The sequence below is a fragment of the Chrysochloris asiatica genome, unplaced genomic scaffold, assembly GCF_000296735.1.
Source record: "Chrysochloris asiatica unplaced genomic scaffold, ChrAsi1.0 scaffold00182, whole genome shotgun sequence".
Classification (NCBI taxonomy): domain Eukaryota; kingdom Metazoa; phylum Chordata; class Mammalia; order Afrosoricida; family Chrysochloridae; genus Chrysochloris; species Chrysochloris asiatica.
In genome coordinates, this window is record NW_006408700.1 from 1,887,268 (window position 1) to 1,909,660 (window position 22,393).

At 36.9% G+C, this 22,393-nt stretch overlaps 1 protein-coding gene across 1 annotated transcript in view; it reads left to right on the plus strand.

Annotated features, from left to right (window-relative positions):
- ADGB (androglobin) overlaps positions 1 to 22,393 on the plus strand; it is a 330,382-nt gene that overhangs the window by 295,086 nt on the left and 12,903 nt on the right. Inside the window, 6 exon segments of the mRNA XM_006872054.1 lie at positions 1,980 to 2,156; positions 6,105 to 6,207; positions 8,521 to 8,523; positions 11,243 to 11,455; positions 14,963 to 15,062; positions 16,046 to 16,229. Coding sequence (XP_006872116.1) covers positions 1,980 to 2,156; positions 6,105 to 6,207; positions 8,521 to 8,523; positions 11,243 to 11,455; positions 14,963 to 15,062; positions 16,046 to 16,229 — 780 coding nt within the window.

Here is a 22,393-nt window from a genome sequence, read left to right on the forward strand (position 1 = left end):
ATTCTGCATCATTCAATAATTTGCCCAGTGAATCTTTCAATAGCGAAAGTCGAGGCTTGAATTTTTTCTTCAGTTCCCCCAGCTTGAGAAATACAATGTTTTGATTATGGAACATTTCCATAGGCTCAGATATTTCCTCAGTTCTTCTTTGGAGCTGATTTTGTTGTCCCCACACTCACCACCACCCCTTACCCCATCCCATCCTCATTTCCATTCCCATCCCATCCCACTGCCCACCCTCAGCAACCACTCCGCTCCCAGTCACTAAGGTTAGTTTTGCTTGTTCTGGAATTTCATATAAATGATTCTTATAAAATATATTCTTTTGCTCGACTTCTTTGCCTCTATGCTGAGTCCATCCATTCCAGGATGTATAACAGTAGTTCATTATGCTATTGTTAAGTAGTATTCAATCTTATGATTGCATATATTATAATTTTCTTCTTCACTCATGCAGTCAATTGTTCCTGTTATTGATAAGGCTGCAGTGCATATTGTTATATAAGCCTTTGTGTGTGTGTGTGTGTGTGTGTGTATGAGGATAAGTCAAAAAGTATTGTTCAAAATCATAGAAGCCTTTATTAAACAAAAATAATTGTGAAAGGAGCTCTGGTAGTGGTTATGAATCGGGCTGCGAACCTTAAGGTCAGCGGTTCGAAACTACCAGCCGCTCCGCGGGAGAAAGATGAGGCTTTCTACTCCCGTAAGGATTTACACCCTCGGAAACCCTGTACGGAAACCCTGTACAGGGTCGCTATGGGTCGGAACCGACTCAACGGCACTTAACAAACAAACAAAAATCATATTGTGAAGCTATTGTTTCTCAACATATCCGCCAACTAGGGCTATACACTTCTAAAGGTGGTTTCCATCTCTTTAAACCTTCCAACTTGACAGCAGTTAACAACAACAACAACAAACCCTCCCCAAAGAATTTTTATGAGCTTGCTCTTCAATTAACATCATGTCAAAACTGATGTTTTCACATCCTTGAGGGACTCAATAATGGTCCTTTGAAATGGTCTTTGCAGTTTGGGGAAAAAAATCTTAAGGAGTAAGGTCAGGGCTGTAAGGTGGATGTGGTAAGATTTCCCATTAAAATTCTTGTAGGACTGCCTTTGCTCCTGTTGAAGAATGAGCAGGTACTTTGTCATGATGGGAAAATGTCCTCAGCACAGCTCTTCATGCTTTTTCTCACAAATGCAGTTTTCAATTTCCATATAACTTTTTCCTAATTAGTCCCCATGGTTGCCGGTATCCTTTGAGAAAATCTATCAAGATTACCCTTTGGAATTCCCCCCAATCACTATAACCTATGGAGCTGAACACTCTGTTTGGAATTGAATGAGACAGAAGGCATTTTTTTTTGACTGGACCTATTTTTTAAAAAGACATCCTAAAAAGAACTGACTCTTGGTGTGGTGGTATAGGATAGGCACTGGGCTACTTACCACAACTTCGGCAGTACAAATCCAACAGCTGCTCCTCAGAAAACCTATAGAGGGTTGATTTGGATCAAAACTGACTCTATGACACTTACCAACAAAGAGCTAAGATTTTTATTACAGAGAGAAGTTGTCTGCAGCCATCCACTGCTCATAATATCATGTTTATACATGTTGTGTTTGGAATTATCTTGTGCATATATGAACTAGAACCCTAGTGGTGGTACTGGTGTGCCATGGAGTTGGTTCTAATCTCTGGGAACAGAAAGCCTCATCTTTTTCTCATGGAACAACTGGTAGTCTCGAATTTCTGACCTTGAGGTTAGCAGCCCGACTCATAACCACTACACCTCCAGAGCTCCTTAGAACCCTAGTAGTAATGTTTGGTTGTTGTTGTTGTTGTTTTCACTTAATCACGCAGTGTATACTTATTTCTTTGGTGTTTGTACCTAACATTGCTATTATGGGTCATAAATAGACCTTTTTGAAAGGAAGAAAGTGTCTAACCCAAAGGTTTTCATTTTATTCCATCAGATGTCTGCTGTTCATTCTCAACAAGATGACCCTAATAAACCATACTGGGTTTTGAGATTGGTCACCGAGTACAATGAAATTGACTTACTTGAAGTGAAAAAAGATACAGAGAGAGCAGATGAAATCCGAGCCATGAAGCAAGCCTGGGAGACGACTGAGCCAGGAAGAGCAGTCAAAGTAGCCTGAGTTTGAAAGATTGACCTTTAACCACCCATTCCTATGCATAGTGTGAAGGAAAGGGCCATGCTGTAGAAACCAGATAGTCATTCCTTTCTCAGCCTCAAGTCTGTCAGATATTTACGAATATGTTAATATCACATTGAGACACATTGTGGAATATTGGCCTCCTGATATTCAAAGGACTGCCAAAAACAAAGTACATAGTGATGCCACTTTTAAGTCTAGACCGTGGGATAGCTCCTTTTTTCCCCACACAACTCTGGCTATATCCACACCTGCTGTTAACATCCCTGAGTTAAAACTCATGAAACTGTTTAATATGTCTGCTTGTGTTCTTTGAGCAGAAGATGAGGGCTTGTGCTGCCCTCTTCTGGAATATACACCCATCTTCTCTCTGTTCCCTTTTCTATTTTCTATAAGAATCACTGCCATAGTGAAATAATCATATGTAAATTCTCATGTTACAATTTGAGGTTATTGGGGCAGACAAAAAAAAGGTTCAGGGTGAATTGGATCTGTATAGCATACCCAGAGTATTTGTTTTAGGATTGAGACTTTATTAGTTCTAAAAACTGTGGTTGTGAGTTGCCGTCAAGTCGGTACCGAATCATAGTGACCTTATGCACACTGTTCAGTCCTGCACCAATCTCACAATCATTGTTAAGCTTAAGTCCATTGCAGCTGCCACTATGACAAACCATGTTATTGTTAATCTTCCTTTTTTTTGCTGACTCTCCGCTATACTAAGCATGATGTCCTTCTCCAGGAACTTTTCATTCCTTATGATTTGTCTAAAGTATGGAAATGAAGTCTGGCCATCCTTCATCTGTTGAAAATACTATGACTTGCATCAAACTGACATTTTTGCCCTTGAACACTTTAAAGAGGTCTTGTACAGCAGATTTGCCTAATTCAATGTCTTGATTTCTTGACTGCTGTTTCCATGAGTGTTGATGGTTGATGAGAAAAGAAATGAAGTCTTTGACAACTCCCCTAATTTTCTCCATTTGTATGGATGTTATTTATTGGTTCAGTGGTGAGGATTTTTGTTTTCTTTACATTGAGATGCAATCCATACCGAAGGCTGTGCTCTTTGATCTTCATCAGTATTTTAAGTCCTTTCGGCAAGCAAGGTTGTAACATTTGCATACCTCAGGTTGTTAATGAGTCTTCCTCCAATAATTCTTTTAAAGCTATGTTCTTCATATAATCCAGCTTCTAGGATTAATTGCTGAGCATACAGATGGAATAAGTATGGTGAAAGAATACAATCTTCATGCAAACCTTTCCTGATTTTAAACCATTCTGTGTTCCCTTGTTCTGTTTAAACAACTGTCTTTTGGTATATATACAGGTTCCTCATGAGCACAATTAAGTATTCCAGAATATTCATTCTCTGAAATGTTGTCCATAGCTTGTCCTGATCTACATAATCATAAGCCTTTGTATAGTCAAACAAAGAGCAGGTAAACATATTTCTAGTATTCTCTGCTTTCAGCCAAGATCCACCTTACATCAGCAATGATATCCATCATTCCACGTCCCTGTCTAAATCCAGTCTGAATCTCTGGCAGCTCCCTGTCAATGTACTGTTGCAGTCTTTTTAAAATTATCTTCATCAAAATTTTACTTATGCATGATATTAATAATATTGCCTAATGGTTTCTGCATTCTGTTAGCTCACCTCTATTTGTAATGATCACAAATATTAATCTCTTCTAATCAGTTGGTCAGGTAGTTAGCTTCCAAATTTCTTGGCATAGATTATTGAGTGCCTGCAGTGCTGCATTATTTTATTGAAAGATTTCCATTTGCATTATATCAATTCCCAGAGCCTTATTTGCCAATTGCTTCTGTATACCTTGCATTCTTTCTTTAGTATCATTGGATCTTAATTGCATGCTACCTTTTGAAATGGTTGAACATTTACCATTTCTTTTGGTGTGTATTCTGGTCTTCTTTTGATGCTTTCTGCATTATTTAGTATTTTGCCCATAGAATCTTTCAATGTTGCATGTCAAAGCCTGAATTTTTTTCTTCTGTTCCCTCAGCTTGAGAAATGCTGAGTGTGTTCTTCCCTTTTCTAACTCCAGATCTTTGCACATTTGGTTATAATTTCTTACTTTGGCTTCTCTAGCTGCCCTTTGGAATTTTCTATTCAGCTCTTTTACTTCCTCATTTCTTCCATTTGCTTTAGCATTTCTACACTGAAGAGTAAATTTTAGAGTTTCTTCTGTCATCCATTTTTTTCTTTTCCTTATTTCTTGTCTTTTTAATGACCTTTTGCTTTCTTTCTGTATGATGTTCTCATTGTCATCCACAACTCTTTTGGTCTTCAGTCATTAAGTGTCTGATGCATCAAATCTGTTCCTGAGATAATCTGTAAATTTAGGTGGGATATATTAAAGGTCATATTTTCAGTCTCATGAACTTATCTTAATTTAGCCTAAACTTGCATATGAGTAATTGATTGTTTCCCAGTCTGCCCCTGTACTTGTTTTGGATGATGATATGGAGCTTTACCATGGTCTCTTTCCACAGTTGTAGTCAATTTGATCTCTGTGTATCCCATCTGGTGAGGTCCATGTATATAGGTACATGTTGTTAAAAAACATATTTACAATGAAGAAGTCATTGGTCTTGCAAAATTCTATCATGATTACTCCAGCATCATTTCTATCACCACGGCCATATTTTCAAACTACTTATCCTTCCCCTTTGTTTCCAACTTCATCATTGCAATTATTAGTAACTATCAATACATCTTGATTGCATGTTTGATCAATTTCAGACTGAAAATTTTGCTGGAATTCTTCAATTTCATCATCACTTGATGTGTAAATTTGAGTTGTAGTTGTATTAACTAGTCTTACTTGTAGGTGTATATAAGTATTATCCTATCACAGACAGCATTGTACCTCAAGATAGATCTTGAGATGTTCTTTTTGATGATGAAATGTTGTTGTTGTTGTTGTTGTTGTTAAGCACCGTAGAGTTGGTTCCAACCCATAGCCACCCTGTATAGGTTTTCCAAGGATCAATTGGTGAGATTGAACCTTGTGGTTCAAACCTACTTTACAGTCTAGCACACTAGCCCACAGCACCACATGCGACACTTTATTTCTTCAGTTTGTCATTTCCATCATAGTAAGTCAAGTGATTGTCAGATTCAAAATGACCAATACCAGTCCATTTCAGCTCACTAATACCTAAGTTATAGATCTTTATGCATTCCATTTAATTTTTGACAACTTCCTATTTTCCTAGATTCATATTTCATACACTCCATGATCTGATTAATAATGAATGTTTAGAGCTGTTTCTCCTCATTTTGAGTTGTGCCTTGTCAGTATCATCCCGGTCAAGTCTACTTTTCCCGTTGTATTTTGAGTGCCTTCTCACCTGAGGGATTCATTGTCTGGCACTATATCTGACAATATTCTGGTGCTCTTCATCATTTTTCAATATTCTGCTGCTATCTGATCATGTTCCAGTTTTAGTCATAAGGTTTCCAGTGACTAAATATTCAGAAGTAGTTTGTCTCTCCTTCAGACCTAGTCTGTCTTAGTCTGGAAGCTTAACTGACACCTGTCCACCATGAGCGACCTTGTCTATTAGTTTGTTGAACTGAGACGGCTTGCTTGTTGCTGTGACTCTGGAAGTCATACCAAAGGTATTTTAAATACCAACCCTATACAGAGTCACTATAAGTCGGAACTGACTCAACGGCACTTAACAACAACAACAGTGTTCTAAAATAGCTCTATCTAAATCATTGATGGGTTCAAAATTTTGAGTTTGTTTGATCATTACTGGACTGGCTCAATCATCTTATCCAATTCACTTTGTTATCTATTCCTTTTGATTACTATTCACATATCTATCACCTGTACTCTTAGTTATTTTCAAAAAGTGTTTAAAAAGCTGACAATATTTGTTTTTTAGGCTTCTCAGGCTCGTTTGCATTACCTCAGCCAGTACTTTAAGAAAATGCCTGAAACTGAGTGTGCTCCAGCGGCTGAAAGTCCTGTGAAAACAGTGGAAGAAGGTCAGTGTGCCCTGCCCCATGCGCCACACAGTGCAGCTGTTGCTTCTTTAACTCTTTTTCAAAGACCATCAAGAAGTTATACTTGAAAGAAAGAAAGAAAGAAAGAAAGAAAGAAAGAAAGAAAGAAAGAAAGAAAGAAAGAAAGAAAGAAAAAAGCAATTTCAGATAATGCTTCATTATCGAAGCACTTTCTCTGATATTTTCCGATTTACTTCCTACATTTGTCTTTTTCCTCCCCAATAGATATAGTTTCCTCTTTTAAGAAAATATAAATCCCAAGAAAAAGGTGCAACCTAATTAAAAAGTAACAGTGAGTGAACTTGAAGACAAGCCTTCTATTATCAATCTGATCCCTTTCTAAAAGAATAGCAGTAAATAACAAAAATAAGAAAATAATAATCCAACTATTTTTATTGAGTAATTATGCTCAGACCTGTACTCTGTGTTAATATTTTCACTTACTTTATCAACCCACTGAGGTATACATTATTTTCCATTTTGCCACCAAGGACACAGACTCAGAGAGTCTCAGTAATTACCTATGTACACAAGGTGTAACAAAGCCAACATTTGCACCGAGGTCGGTCCCTGTGGCTCCCTCCATGTAACACTGCACTCCGCTGTCCAGTGGTAAGTCAGGCTTGTCCATTTTCACCTATTCAGGAATGGAATTCAGTGATGGTTGTACTGTGATGACATCACACTACACCATTTAACAAGCAGTATGGAAAGCAAATAGGTACCTATTCCTGGCATGAATACTAAGTGCTAAGAACTTTATGTTTACTCTCATTGAAGTTCACAGCAGATATAAGATAGACACTATTATTACAAATAAGGAGACCAAAGCTAAGAGAGGCTATCTTATTCTTCCTCAGTCATTCTGAAAAGTGACAGAGCTAAGATCTGAAAGTATTTAACACCCAACGTATTCACTCCTAAAACCATTAGAGTCTATTGTAATGCTGGCAAATAAAGTGAATAGGACACCGTTCATTTTCTTAAGTCTCTAGATTTTATTATTGTTATTGTTAAATTTAGTTGTAAGGTATAGCATACATTGTTACGTCACCAATACTAAGTTTGCAGTTTGATGAATTTTGACATATGTCAATTCTCAGGTAATACATACCTCAACCCTCATCCCTTTATCAGGCATTTCCTTCATTGAGGTACCAGTCTTCTCAGTCCAATCATGGTCAGCTCATCTTCTTTAACGTCTTATATTTTTACTCCTACTCTGTGTACCCTCTGTGTCTCACTAGGTCAATAGACTTCATGGCAATGGGTTTTAAATGGTTTACATCGTCTAGTTAGTAAGTTGAACTTCATAAGAAATGTGTTCATTTTATCTAAGCTCTCAGACTTATTGGCATACATTTTTATCCTCAGTTTTTCATCTATTGTGTTAATATCTTAAAGAATCTACTTTCCACTTTTAGATGTCTGCCCTTATTTCAACAGTTTCATTTTCAGCGTTTTTTTCTTCATTATCTTCTGATTTCTTTGGAATAACTTACTAATATTTTTCTAGCCTCTGTAAGATTGAATCTTAGATAATTGACCGCAATCCTTTAAAAAAAATTATATTGTCAGAAGAATGCAAGTGGAGCTGTTGATTTCACTGCTTTAGCTGTTGTATTTTTCTTAGTGTTGACTCAAAGCATTTTTAATCATCATTAGACTTTTCTCTTTGAACCACGAGTGATATAAATGTGTGCTGCTGCTGCCTTTCAGAACATGTGAGCATTTGCTAATTCTCTTTCTGATTCAGTTTCTAGTTTGATTCTATTGTGTTCAAAGAACATAAGTCATTATGACTTCAACCTCTTGATAGTTGTTGAAACTTTTTCATAGCCCAGCACACGATTTATTTTAGTGAATGTTCATGTATGCTTAAAATAATATTTTGTTCTGTGGTTGATGGGTGAAGTATCCTTGATATGTGAAAAGGGTCAAGTTATTTAATTATGTTGTTAAAATTTCTATTTTTCCTCTGACTTTTTTTCTGTTGCTTCTTTCATTCACTGAAAGAGTGTTTTTAAGTACCTGAAAACCTCATTGTTAACAATTCAAATGTGAAGAGAATATACATCTCTTGTCTTCTAGTGTCTGGACTTTATTACTAAAAATAGTTTTCCACTTTTAATTTTAAGTTTAATAATAACAATTATAAAGTTTGAGAATCCAAAATACATGTCAGGCCCAAACAGATTGTTGCTACTTATCATAAGGAGCGGCGGTGGCCCTGTGAGCTAAACATTGGGTTGCTGACCTCAAGATCGGTGCAAATCAGAATCGCCTCGATGGCAGTGGGTTTCATTTTGGATGGTATCACTATATACTGATTTATTTTAAAGTCTCAGCTTGATAAACTTGCAAAAGCTGAAACCTGTAGAAGGCAGAAACCTGTATAATGCAGAAACCTCTCAGTAAAGAAAAACACAAATGTTTTCCACTGAAGAAAGTGATAGAAAGACTATATGACTGAACCCTGTCAATGGCAGAAAATATTCAAGACCTGGAAAAAACAAGGCAGCCCCATCATGTTCTGGCTTTCACAGATTTCACTGTATCATAATACAGTTTCATTACAGCATACAGAACATGAGCAATGATAGCAAAAAATGACCAATTAAATAAACCATGAATTCTTTCATCTCTGTAGCTCAATCCATATGTATACATTCTTGATCACGATCACTCTAGGAATAGTTTCAATTGTGTAAATTTTTTTTTTTTTTTTTTTAAACTCAGAACAACCCCCTGTTAGGTGCTTTAAAGTCAGGTCTGATTCATAACAACGGAACATTGCCCAGTACTGTTTCATCCTCACAAACATTAGGTTTGAGCCCATTATTGTTACCACTGTGCCAACCCATCTTGTTGAGAGTGTTTTCTTCTTTTTCACTGGCCCTTTACCTCACCCAATATGATTCTCTTCTCCAGGAAATGGTATCTCCTAATAACGTGGCATCAGGATTGGAGGAAGACTCATTAACAACCTGTGATATGCAGATGATACAACCTTGATCGCTGAAAGTGAAGAGGACTTGAAACATTTACTTATGAAGATTAAAGAGCACAGCCTTCGCTATGGATTACATCTCAATGTCAAGAAAACAAAAATCCTCACCACTGGACCAATAAACAACATTCTTATCAATGGAGAAAAGATTGAAGTTGTTAAGGACTTCATTCTTCTTGGATCAACTATCAACACTTGCGGAAGTAGCAGTCAAGAGATCAGATGACGTATTGCACTGGGCAAATCTGCTGCACAGGAACTTTTTAAAGTATTGAAGAGCAGAGATGTCAGCTTGAGGACTAAGGTGCGCCTGACCCAGGCCATGGTGTTTTCAATAGCCTCATATGGATGCGAAAGCTGGACAGTGAATAAGGAGGATTGTAGAAGAATTGATGCCTTTGAGTTGTGGTGTTGGAAGAGAATACTGAAAGTGCCATGGACTGCCAAAAGAACCAATAGATCTGTTTTGGAAGAAGTGCAGCCAGAGTGCTCCTTGGAGGCCAGGATGGCTAAGCTTCATCTCTCCTACTTTGGACATATTGTCCGGAGGAAACAATCGTCGGAGAAGGATGTCATGCTGGGTAAAGTGGAGGGTCAGAGAAAAAGAGGAAGACCCCGAACAAGATGGATCAGCCAGGTGGCATCATTGATAGACCCAAGTGTGGCAGCGGTAGTGAGGTTGGCCCAGAATGGACATTGTTTCGTTCTGCTGTGCATGGGGTCACTATGAGTCGGTTCCGACTCGATGGCACCTGATGACAATAACAACAATAACATGTTCAATGTACATGATAGTAAGTCTCACCAACAAATTCATATTTTGGTTGACATGCTCATTCTTTTGGCAATCCAATATTCTTTGCCAACATCAAAATCCAAAAGTGTCAATTCTTCAATCTTCATCATTCATTGTCCAGCATATGAGATGATTGAAGTAGTATGGCTTGGGTCAAGTGCACCTTAGTCGGCAAATTGACAGCTTTGCTTTTTAACACTTAAAAGGGGTCTTCTGCAGCAGATTGGCCCAATGTGGTATGTTGTTTTATATCTTGATTGCTATTCTATAGATTCCTGGTGTAGAACTTTAGGATTAGCAATTGATTGCAAACTACAAGTTTGGCAGCTCAAACCTACCAGCTGCTCCTTAAAAACCCGAGACAGAATCACTATGAGTCAAAACTGATTCTACAGCACTTAACAACAATATTTCGATGGGTGTTGATTGTGTATCCAAGTAAAATGACATCCATGGTAAATTCAGTCTTTTCTGTATATATTATGATGTTGCTTATTGATCCAGTTATGGGGAGTTTTGTTTTTTATTTTGAAGTGTAATCCGTACTGAAAGCTATAGTCTTTGCTCTCTATCAATAGATGTTTCAAGTCCTAGTCACTTTAAATAAGCAAGGTTGTGTCTTCTGCATATTGCAGGTTGTTACAGTCTTCCTCCATTCATTCCTACTCCAATCACATTACTCACTCCAAGAGAAAAATTTGATGGGTAATTGTCTTAAAAATCAACATGTGACTTTGAAGAAACATGTTTATGTAACTGTTTTATCCTATACATTACTAAGGACCATTTTTCAGCAAACTAAAGGTGTCTTCTCCCTTAAATAGTTCTCAATTCTACTCAGAATCAAATTGTAAGGTACTTCTGGCTTCCACGCCAGAATAAGACGAGGTGGAAGGAACATCATTCCAAATCATTACAGCGCCACCTAGACTGACTTCAAATGTATACCTTTTTTTTTTCCTTTTCTTTTTAATATGAGCATATCTGGAGGCAGCTTCCAGCCGTACTAGCAGACCTGCCTATACCATTCAAGTCATTTTTTATATACCTAATTTTTTTTTTTTTCTGCTAGTGCTCTGATTAGAATTTGCAAGGGTTTTGAGTCATCTGCATCTGCTTTGAATCTATGATTCCATATGTCCTGTTAGGTTTTATATGTGATTTTGTTGCATGCAAGTGTCTTCAGTAATGCACACATCATGTTATAATAGAAAAACCTGCAATTACTGTAAAGGAGCGAGAAGCAAAGAGTACTGTGAGTTCAGATGTCAAGCAGACCACCACATCAGGGAGCATGCTCTGGAAGAAGTGGCAGTTGGGTAAGCACATAAAGGAACTGCCAAAAGCATTAGGCAGTGAAAGTGGAGCTGGAGCACACTCAGCAGCAAAGGACAAGCATGAGCACAGTGCGTGAAAGAACAATATCACTAAGTATTTCTTTAATTAAGGAGCCCTGAGGGCGCAGTGCTTAAGCACTCAGTTGCTAACCGAGAGACTGGCAGATTGAACCTACCAGCTGCTCTGTGGAAAAGAATGATGTGGAAGTCTGCTCCCATAAAGCTTTGGAAACCCTATAGGGCAAAGTACATTCATATTTTGAAATATAAATCCTGGAAAACATAGTGACTTAAACATATGTAATGTCCAAGATTATAAAAATGTGCATTTTGTAATCATAGTTTTTTACAGATACTTAGCAAAGTTCATCAGCTGCACCCGCACCTGATTATTAAATGCTTAACCTAAAAATAAAGTGAGGGAAAAATTATTTTAGTAGTAATATTTTATACAATTCATGTATGTAAAATTTGTTATTAAGTGCCGTGGAGTCAGCTCTAAATCTTAGCAATCCTGCTTAGGGTTTCTAAGGAGTGGCTGGTGGGTTTGAATGATCTACCTTGTAGTTAGCAGCCCAGTGCTTATCCTACAGTGCCACACAAATAGTAAAAATAAAATCATAGTGGTTACATATACAATTGTCAATAAATTTTAATTATTCCTAAATTAATCCATAAATTCAGTGTAACCTTTAGCAAAATCCCACAAAATCTTTTAAAGAATTAGACAAGCAGATCCTAATCATATAGAAATTCAAAGGCCCAGAATGACCAAAATAATTTTGAAAAATATTTTGACAATTATAAAACTACTGAAAGGAAATGCATGTTAAATTATTCATTATATTGGATTAGGTAGACACTTCTCAGATATACTACCAAAAAGGAAGATCTAACAAAAAAAAAAAAAAAAAAAGATTAATGAGACTTGATAAAAATTATAAATTTTTTTGCTTCAAAAGACGTTAAGAAGATGAAAAGACAAACCACAAACTGAAAAAATCCTTTTACATCATTGATCTGACAACAAACTTTCATCCAAAATATAGAAAAATTCTTGCAACTCAACAAGAAAACAAGCAGTACAATTTAAATGTATATAAAATATGTCAGAAAGTATTTTATTCAAGATCGTATCTGAATGGCTAATAAGCAAACAAAAAGATGTTCAACAGCATTAGTAACAGTTGTGGTTAGGTTCTGACAAGTCAGTTCCAACTCATAGTCATTTTACATACAACAGAAGGAAACACGACTTGGTCCAAGTCCATCCTCATAAGTGATGCTATGGTTGAGCCCATTGTTGCTGACACTATGTCAATCCATCTCATTGAAGCGCTTCTTTTTCTCTCTCACCTTCTGTACTTTCCCAAGCTTGAGCACCTCTCCAGCTACGGGCCCTCCTGTTAACATGCCCAAAGTGCATGAGGTCAAGTTTCACCAGGCTCGTCACTAAACAGCATTCTTGTTGTACTTCTCCCCATACATATTTGTTCGTTTTTCTAACAGTTCATGGTATAGTCAATATTTTTTGCCAGCACCATAATTCAGTCATCAATTCTTCTTCCATCTTCCTTATTTATTGCCCAGCTTTCACATGCATGTGAGATGACTGATAATACCAGCTTTGGTTAGTGTATGTTAGTCCTCAAGGTAATCTCTTTGCTTTTCAACAACTTGAAAAGGCCTTTTGGTATCAGATTTGCTTAATGCCATACACACTGTTTAAGAAACTCTGGTAGTGTAGTGGTCACAAGTTGGGCTGCTAACCCCAAAATTAGCAGCTTGAAACTACCAGTTGTTCCATGTTAAAAAGATGAGGTCTTCTGCTCCCATAAACATTTACAGCCTCAGAAACCCTTTACAGGGTCACTATGAGTCGGAACTGACTCCATGGCACATAACTACCACCAGCACCATACATAGTTAAATGCCTTGACTGCTGCATCCATGGATTTTGATTGTGGATTCAAATAAAACAAGATCTTTGGCAACTGCAATCTTTTTTTCCATTTATCATGATGCAACTTACTGATTCCATTGTAAACATTTTTGTTTCCTTTATGTTAAGTTATAATCCATACTGAAGACTGTGGTCTTTAATCTTCATCACTAAGTACTTCAACTCCTTTTCACTGTCAACAAGTAGGGTTGTGTCATCTGCATATCACAGGTCATTAATGGGCCTTTCTCCAGTCCTGATGCCATATTCTTCTTCATACAGTGCAGCTTCTTGGGTTATTTGCTTAGCACACAGGTAGAAGAAGATTGGTGAAAGGCTATCATACTGATGCATCCCTTTCCTAATTTTAAAACCTACAGTCAGAATATTCTATCAGAATAACTGCCTCTTGATTTATGTACATTAGCCATTCCAGAATGCAAAATGAAACTGCAAAGATGTATCTTTTAAAATCTATTAAAGTGGCTATTATCAATAACAAATATTTGCAAGAATGTGGAGAAATGAGAACCCTTATAAATTTTTGGTGAGAATATATAATGGTACAGCCACTTTGGGAAACTGCTTGATAGTTTCTTAAAAATTTAATCATAATTCTACCATAAGAACAACTCCTAGGTAGCTACCCAAGATAAATGAAATTGTATGTCCACACAAAGACATTCATTTGAATATTCATAGCAGCATTATTTATGAGAACCAAAAAGTAGAAACAATTCAAATGTTCATCAACTGGTAAACGGACAACAAAATGTGGGATATTATTGAGCAATAAATATAAATTACATACTGGCACTTGATTCAACATGGGTGACAACATTATACTAATAGCAGAAACCATACACAAGGGACCATGTACTGGATGATTCCACTTTATTGAAGTGTCCAGGCAATTCTTTAGAGACAAAATTAGATTGGTTGTCTGGAGATTGTGGTGGGAAAGGAGAATGAGTTTTAAAGGGTACATTAAATACTTGAGTGATGGAAACATTAAAACTAGATTTTGATAATGATAAATCATTGAATTTCAAACCTAAAATGAGTGAATTTTATGTATGTAAATTATACCTTAAGAAATTAAATGGTCTGTAAAAGTTAAACATTAATATCCAAGAGTTTGAAGTTTGTTTTTTTTTTCTCAAATCTGGCTGTGAGTTCACTATGGATCTATGGTATACAAAGCTGTTACTTATTTTGAGTTCCAGTGTATCCTATTATATGTCCCGTCTCCATTCTGGAAGGTGGTGTCCCAACAATTTTTCATTTCTACTCCCATAGTGCTTTCTGTAATTTTTGCACTTAGCCTAATGTCTTTAGCTGGTTTATAATGAAATTTTGTAACTCAGAGTAGGAGTGTTTTTGTCTTCCTTTATTAATGTTGTTATTCTCCTTATCGAGTATCTTAGTTTTGGCTATGTTTTATTATTTCCTTCATTTAACTGTAAGTATAATAACTCCAACTAGAGTATGAGTGTGAAATATTATACTCAACAAGAGCAGATTAAATTAATCAATGAAATCAAAGGTTGCATTCTAGAGAAAATTATATTTCAATTACAGTGTGTTACACAGTCATTCAGTTAGTCATGTTTGGATTTTTTTTTTTTTTAATTGAGATCTTTCTTATCTTTTAAAAACAGGGCCTTATGCACGATCCCCTACAATTTTGGAACTCCCTCCACATCTTATTAAAAAAAAATTAGAATGTCTGGACATGTCTAAATATGTAAGGTAAGTTTTGATAGATGTGATTATTCAGACATCTGTATTCATAGAATTTTGAAAGTATTACTATAAGACAATTGCTAAACAACTGAACATTTGAATTCAGAAGCTTACTATATATAGTCTCAGTATATCTGAAATTCTAGAAGTATCTTACTTTATATTTCAAATTTAGCAGATATTTTATTAAATCAACCATTGTTGTTGTTGTCATCTAGTCAGATCTGATTCATAACAACCTTATATAGGGTTTCTGAGGGTGTGGCTAGTGGGTTTGAACCACTGATGTTATGATTATCAGTTCAGTGCTTATTCTATAGCTCCACACCAGAGCTCCAAATTAACCATGAAAACATTTAAATGTTTTCTGTACATATTTAATTTGTAGTTCAATTGTTGTGAGCAGAGTTACAGACAATTTCCTTTATTTAATTAGATTCCATTTTCTTAAGAGTTATCCAATAGGATTAATAGAGAGTTTGTTACTCAAGCATATTTATGAATTTGGAAACATCATAATTATTTAGCAACATAAATTCAAAAGGAAAGCCCACAAAATGTTCTTAGACTTGCTAACACCAATTCTACAAATCACTTAGCCAAATGGCATATTACAATTTACATATATATTTTCCTAAAATATGTTCCTAAAATACCAATGATTCAGTAAAGGAGCATTGTTGTTGTTGTGTGCCATTGAGTTGGTTCTGATTCATAGTGACCCTGTATAGGGTTTCTGAGGGTGGCTGGTGTGTTTGAACTGATGACCTTGTGGTTACCAGTCCAGTGCTTATCTTATGGTACCACACTATGGCTCAAAGGAAGCAAGCCCACTGGAAAATAATGGTTGGTTCTTTGTATTCCTAATGTTTGTTTGACACAAACCACCACTCTGCTGATAAAATTTTAAAATTATTTGAATTTTGAAGTAAATTTCATTCCAGAGTTACAAAATTATTTATATCTTTCTGTTATATTTTTATAACAAGGAAAACAAATGCTGATAGTGTACTACAGACAGAAGAACTGAATCAGCAGCAGGTAATGCAAAAGGCAGAGGAAGTGCATCAGTTTCGACAGTATAGGACCAGGATCCTTAGCATTCGAGACATTGACCATGAAGAACAGCTGAAAGTAAAGGATGAAGTCCTGGAGATGTATGGGGAAATGCGGGTGAGTCTAAACATTTATCACCATTTATGAATTCCCTTACAATATTAAAATAAATCATAGAATAATATGTTTTGGCAGAAAGACGTCTTGAAAACATTTCATTTGACAATACATATCATCTGGGGGAAAATGACATTGATGATACACACCTAATTTCACTCATGTTTTAAAATTCCTTCAAAATGACAGTTCTGGGAATCTCTAAATAACATAAAATCCACAAAGAAAGGAAAAAGTGACTGAGACTCCAACAAGAAAAATCTTTGGGAAGTTGAGAAAGAACTGGGTATGTTAAGAGTGTGAAGGTAAAATGGGAAAAAATACAATAGCTAGGTTTGATATGAAAGCATTTAGAATTCCAGATTCTAACTGGGAAGCAACAGCAACACAAGAATATTATTATTATGAACTAGATTGGTCTTTCACACACACATGAAAAGAATGCATTACTTGTGAATAAGAAACTTTAGTTCTGTTTTTTAGTACACAGCTTTTGACCTAGCCAATGACTTTAAAATTATATACATGTGTATATTATTGTTGTTAGAGGACATGAGTCATCTCCAACTCTTAGGGAACTTAGTCACACAAGAACAAAACACTGACCTGTCCTGCACCATCCTCACAATCACTTTCACACTTGAGCACATTACTGCTGTCATTGTGCAAATCCATCTTGGTGCAGGACATTTCTTCTTTTTCACTGAACCTTCACTTTACTAAACATGATGTCCTTCCCCAGGGACTGGTCCCTTCTGATTATATGTCTGACTGATGAAAAACATTTAATAAGGCAGACCATAGAAAAATTGATGCATTTGAGTTACAGTGTTGGAGGAGATTAAAAGTACCATAGACTTTACCAAGGAAGAGATTCGGGCAGCCAACAAACATATGAAGAAATGTCCATGGTCATTAGCCAATGTTGTTGTTGTTAAGTGCTGTCGAGTCGATTCTGACCCAAAGTGACATTAGCCGTTAGAGAGAAGCAAGTCAGAACAACAACGAGCTATCATCTCACACCAGTAATAACAGTGAAGTAAAAAAAGCAGAGGACAATAAATGCTGGTGAGGATATGGAGAGACTGAGACCCTCCTATATTGCTGGTGGAAATGCGAAATAGTCCAACCACTCTGGAAAACAGTGTGGCCATCCTCAGAAAGTTGGAAATAAAATGCCTTATGAACCAGCAATTCCTTTACTTGGTATATATCCACAAAAAGTACAAGCTATAACAAGAGTAGATATATGCACACCAGTGTTCACAACAGCACTATTCGCAATAGCAAAAAGATGGAGACAGCCTAAATGCCCATCAATGGAAGAATAGATAAACAAACTTTGGTAAGTCACACAATAGAATATTATGCTACCTTGAAGAATAACAAGGAAGCTGCAAGCTACCGCATAACATGAATGAACCTTGAACATTATGCTGAGTGAAATCAGTCAGTCACAAAAGGGCAAATATTGGATAAGACCATTGTTATAAAAGCTTAAGAAAAGAAACCCATACTAAAAGGGGGGGGAGGAATTCTGTGTTGGTTACTGGAGAGGGGTGGGGTGGGGGGCTTTGGGGAAGGTGGAGGGAGGGGACAGTAGAGCACAGGGTAACAGGGTAGGGGGAAGACACATAATACTTTAGGTGTTTGGGAGGACAATACACAAGAAAGGGGATGGGGTGGATGAACACGGTAGATAGGGGAACACTGAGACCTGTTTGCATGGGCTAAATGGGACAGAGGTAAATAGTGATATATGGTCAACCTTGGAACAACTGGGCTCTGTGATACAGGGATTGAGTCATAGTCTGAAGAGGGGAAATAATACTAAGATGACTGACTGTCTAATGAATATTGGTTTCCCTTGCCTACTATTATAAAATAGACACTTGAGTGTGATAGAAAGGAATGTCAGGAAAACATGATTACAGAAAGCTTGTAAGCCCATCTTCAGCCTATAAGTAATTAGAATACCTCAAAGGGATTCTACAACCTGCCCAGTGAACTAGGCATCCTGTAGAGCCTTTGCAATGTATAGGACCTTAGGTGGAATCCTGAGCCCCATCCAGAACATTCTGAGGTGGGACATTCCCATTAGAAAATACAAGGAGACCAGCTTGGAACAGCTAGAGCAACAGAAGATACATCTTCAAAGAAAGATCAACAGGAAAAAACAAGACAAAAATTGCAATATGATTAGCTACTACAAAAATAAGCAAGTTGTTCACTGGGAAGCCATCAAGCAAGTAATCAAGTCTCTTGAAGACAAACCCCCTCCAAGACTGAAACTCAAAGAGAACACATGAGCAGGCATGTATGTTCCTGGCTACCACACTGATCTACTGGTGAATGGAAGAGGGGTTAGGCAGCAATGAAGAAATGGGCTGAGTTCAGCCACCTTCCATAGACTCCCATTGACCTGGAGATGAGAGAGAGAAGAGGAAGGGCTGATTGGTCCAAAGTGTGGTAAGACCTGGGGACACCTGAGCCCATGGACCAGGACATAGCCACAGAGGGCTAGAGGTGACAGTGAAGCACCCAGCTGATATGAAGTGAGGGGAGATGCACAAGAACATCCAAACTTGCTTGTAGATAGTACCCATTTGACCTAGCCTTGATGGCTTGATAATCAGAACTCAACTAGAGGAAGATAAAAAGAAACCCAAAAAAAAACAATTTTTGATAAAGGAAAATGAGGGTAAGTTGCTATAATTTGAGGAACTTGACCTGTATTCATGGATGTAGTAGCTCTAAATACCAACAGAGAGGGAAGGAGTCTTCACATCAAGTATCAAGCCCATCCCCTCTATATACAGAGTAGATAGGGACAGGCAACTTAGACATTGGCTACCTATAATGAGGGGGTGGTAAAGGCATGGAGTGACTGGCATATAAGTTTTCAAAAGGGAGGTTAGTGTAAGAGTGTGCAGGGGAAGATAGAGTCTGAAATAGTTTTCATCTTGCATAGATGAGTCTGGTGAAAGGAAATGGGGATAAGAGTCTTATGAGTCAATAGTGAGTAATTGTTATCATGACTAATTGCAACTGTCACAACTGTAAAGGTAGAAGTTTTGTAACAAAAATGGAGGAGTAGTTAATCTTACAGTCCTTAAACAGAGGACCATAGAACCAGTAAAGGTGAAGAGCACTAGCAGTATGCAGGACCCCATCCAGAGAAACAGTGACACCAGAGATGGAGGTAGAGATGAGGACATGGAAAGAGGGAACAGCTGAGGACTTTAGACTCATGGAAAGAGAGGGACTGAGTGCTGGCAGCCAGAAAGCAGGCTTGCAGAATGTGCCCTTTGGTGGTTTAAATGATTATATATTCCTGAGTGTTTTTATGTACATCTCCCTACCCAACCCCTGCAAAACAAAAAGAAAAACAGAGGGAATGGAAGCAGATACTCTTGAATGAGAAGATTATAATCATTGCAATGAAACAATGGAATAATGCCGATGTTCTCCCATGTAAATGATCACTCGGTTCACAATAATAAATAAATACATAAATAAATAAATAAATAAAACAAAGCAAAAAGTACTGCTAGATGAACAAACAAATCTGTGTTGGAAGTACTGCCAAAATACTCCTTAGAATCTTGGATGGGGAGACTTCATTTCTCATACTTTGGCCATGTTAGCAGGAGTCCCTGGAGAAGGACATTATGATAGGTAAAGTGGAGGGTCAATGAAAAAGAGGAACAACCCCAACAAGATGGACTGGCACAATGGCAGCAGCAATGGGCTCAAGGGTAACAATTGTGAGGATGATACAGGAACAGGCAGTGCTTTGGTTTGTTGTGCATAAAGTCACTATGAGTTAAAACCTACTAGGCTGCACTTCATAACAACAATGAGCTGGAACTGACTTGAAAGAACTTGACAACAACAAAAGGCATTAGTGAGCCGAAATGGACTGGAATTGGCTATTTTAAATCAGATAATCATATGGTTTACTCTGCCAGGAGGGAGAAAATGAAGAGTTATGACATCACATTCATTGTTAAAAACAACATGATAAGATCTGTCTTATAGTACAATGCTGTCAGTGATAGGATAAATCCATACGTACAAGGAAAACCAGTTCATACCACTATTATTCATATTTATACACCAACCACTAAAGTCAGTGATGATCAAATTAAAGAATTCTACCAACTTTTTCAATCTGAAATTGTTCAAACATGCAATCAAGATGCGTTGACACTTACTGCTAATTGTAATGAAAAAGCTGGAAACAAAGAGAAAGAATCTGTAGTTGGAAAACATACCCTTAGTGATGAAATGATGCTGGTGTTCACTTGAGAGAATGTTGCAAAACTGGTGATTTATTCATTGAAAATACCATTTTTAACTACATAAAAGGTGAGTGAATTTACACCTGAATCTTACCAAATGAGATTCAAATTGACTACATCTTTGAGAATAAGTTGTGGAGAAGCTCAATATCATCAGGCAAAACAAGGCCAGGGGCCCACTGTAGATTACAACATCAATTGCTCATATACAAGTTCAGGCTGAAGCTGAAGAAAATTAAAACAAGTCCAGGAAGCTAAAATATAACCTTGAAATATCACACCTGAATTTAGATACCATCTCAAGAATATATTTAATGCATGAAATACTAATGACTGAAGACCAGAAGAACTGTGGGAAGACATCAAGAACATTATACTTGAAAAAGCCGCTAAAAAGACAAAAATGGATGTCAGAAGAAACTCTGAAACTGGCTCCTTAGTGTAGAGAAACTAAAGAGAATGGAAGAAATGATGAAGATAAAGAACCGAACAGAATTTTTCAAAGGACAACTTGAGAAGACGAAGTATTATAATGAATTGTGTAAAGATCTGGGGTTAGGAAACTCAAAGGAAAAACCACGTTTAGTATTTCTCATGGAAACAGAACTGGAGAAAAAAAAATCAAACCTTGAGGTGCAATATTGAAGGATTATTATGGTGACAATATTATGCCACCAAAATATCAAAAAACAACAGGAAACATCATAAGAAGATTGAAGGAAAACACAGAATCAATGAACTAAATAGAATTTGTCAATTTTCAAACATTTCAAGAGGTACCATATTATTAAGGACCAATGGTACTGAAGGAAGAATTTCAAGCTGCCCTGAAGGCACTGGTAAAAAAAACAAAAAACAAGACTCAAGCAATTGAGGGAACACACATTGAAATCTTCCCAAAAACTGGCACAGCAATGGAAGCACTCACTTATGTAAGCCAAGAAACTTGGAAGACAGACACCTACCTGGTCTACTAATTGGAAGAAATGCATACTTGTGGCCATTCCAAAGAAAGGGGATCCGGTGTAATTGTATCTCATGCAAGTAAAATTTTGCTGAAGATAATACAAAAATAGTTAGAGCAGTACATCAACAAGGAACAGCTAGAAATTCAAGTCAGATTCAGAAGAGGATTTGGGACGAGGGATATCATTTCTGGTGTCAGATGGAGCTTGTCTGAAAGCAGAGAATACTAAAAATATGTTTACTTGTGTCTGATTTACTATGCAAAGGCACTTTGACTATGTGTATCATAACAAACTATGGATTACATTGTGAAGAATGGATATTCCAGAACACTTAATTAAGCTCATATTGTTGTTATTAAGTGCTGTCGAGTCAGTTACAACTCATAGCAAGCCTGTATAGGGTTTCTAAGGAGTGGCTGGTGAGTACGAACTGTCAACCTGTGGTTCAAACCGAATTTGCAGTTGAGTGTTTATCCTACAGAGCCACACAGGACACATAAGGAACCCTTACATAGACCAAGAGGCAGTTGTTAGAAAAGAGCAAGGGGGATAATGAATGGTTTAAAATCAGAAAAGGTGTGTGCCGATTTGTATCCTTCATAATACTTGTTCAGTCTGTATGCTGAACAAATAATCTGAGAAGCTAGATTATTTGAAGAAGAACACGAAATCAGTATTGGAGGAAGAGTCATTAACACCCTTTGATGTGCAAGTGATGCAGCCTTGCTTCCTGGAAGCAAAGAGGACTTAAAATACCTCCAGATGAAGATCAAAGTCCACAACCTTTTGTATGGATTGCACCTCAATGCAAAGAAAACAAAAATCCTCAAAACTAGACCAATAATTAACATCATGATAAACTGAGAAAAGATTGAAGTTATCAAATACCTCA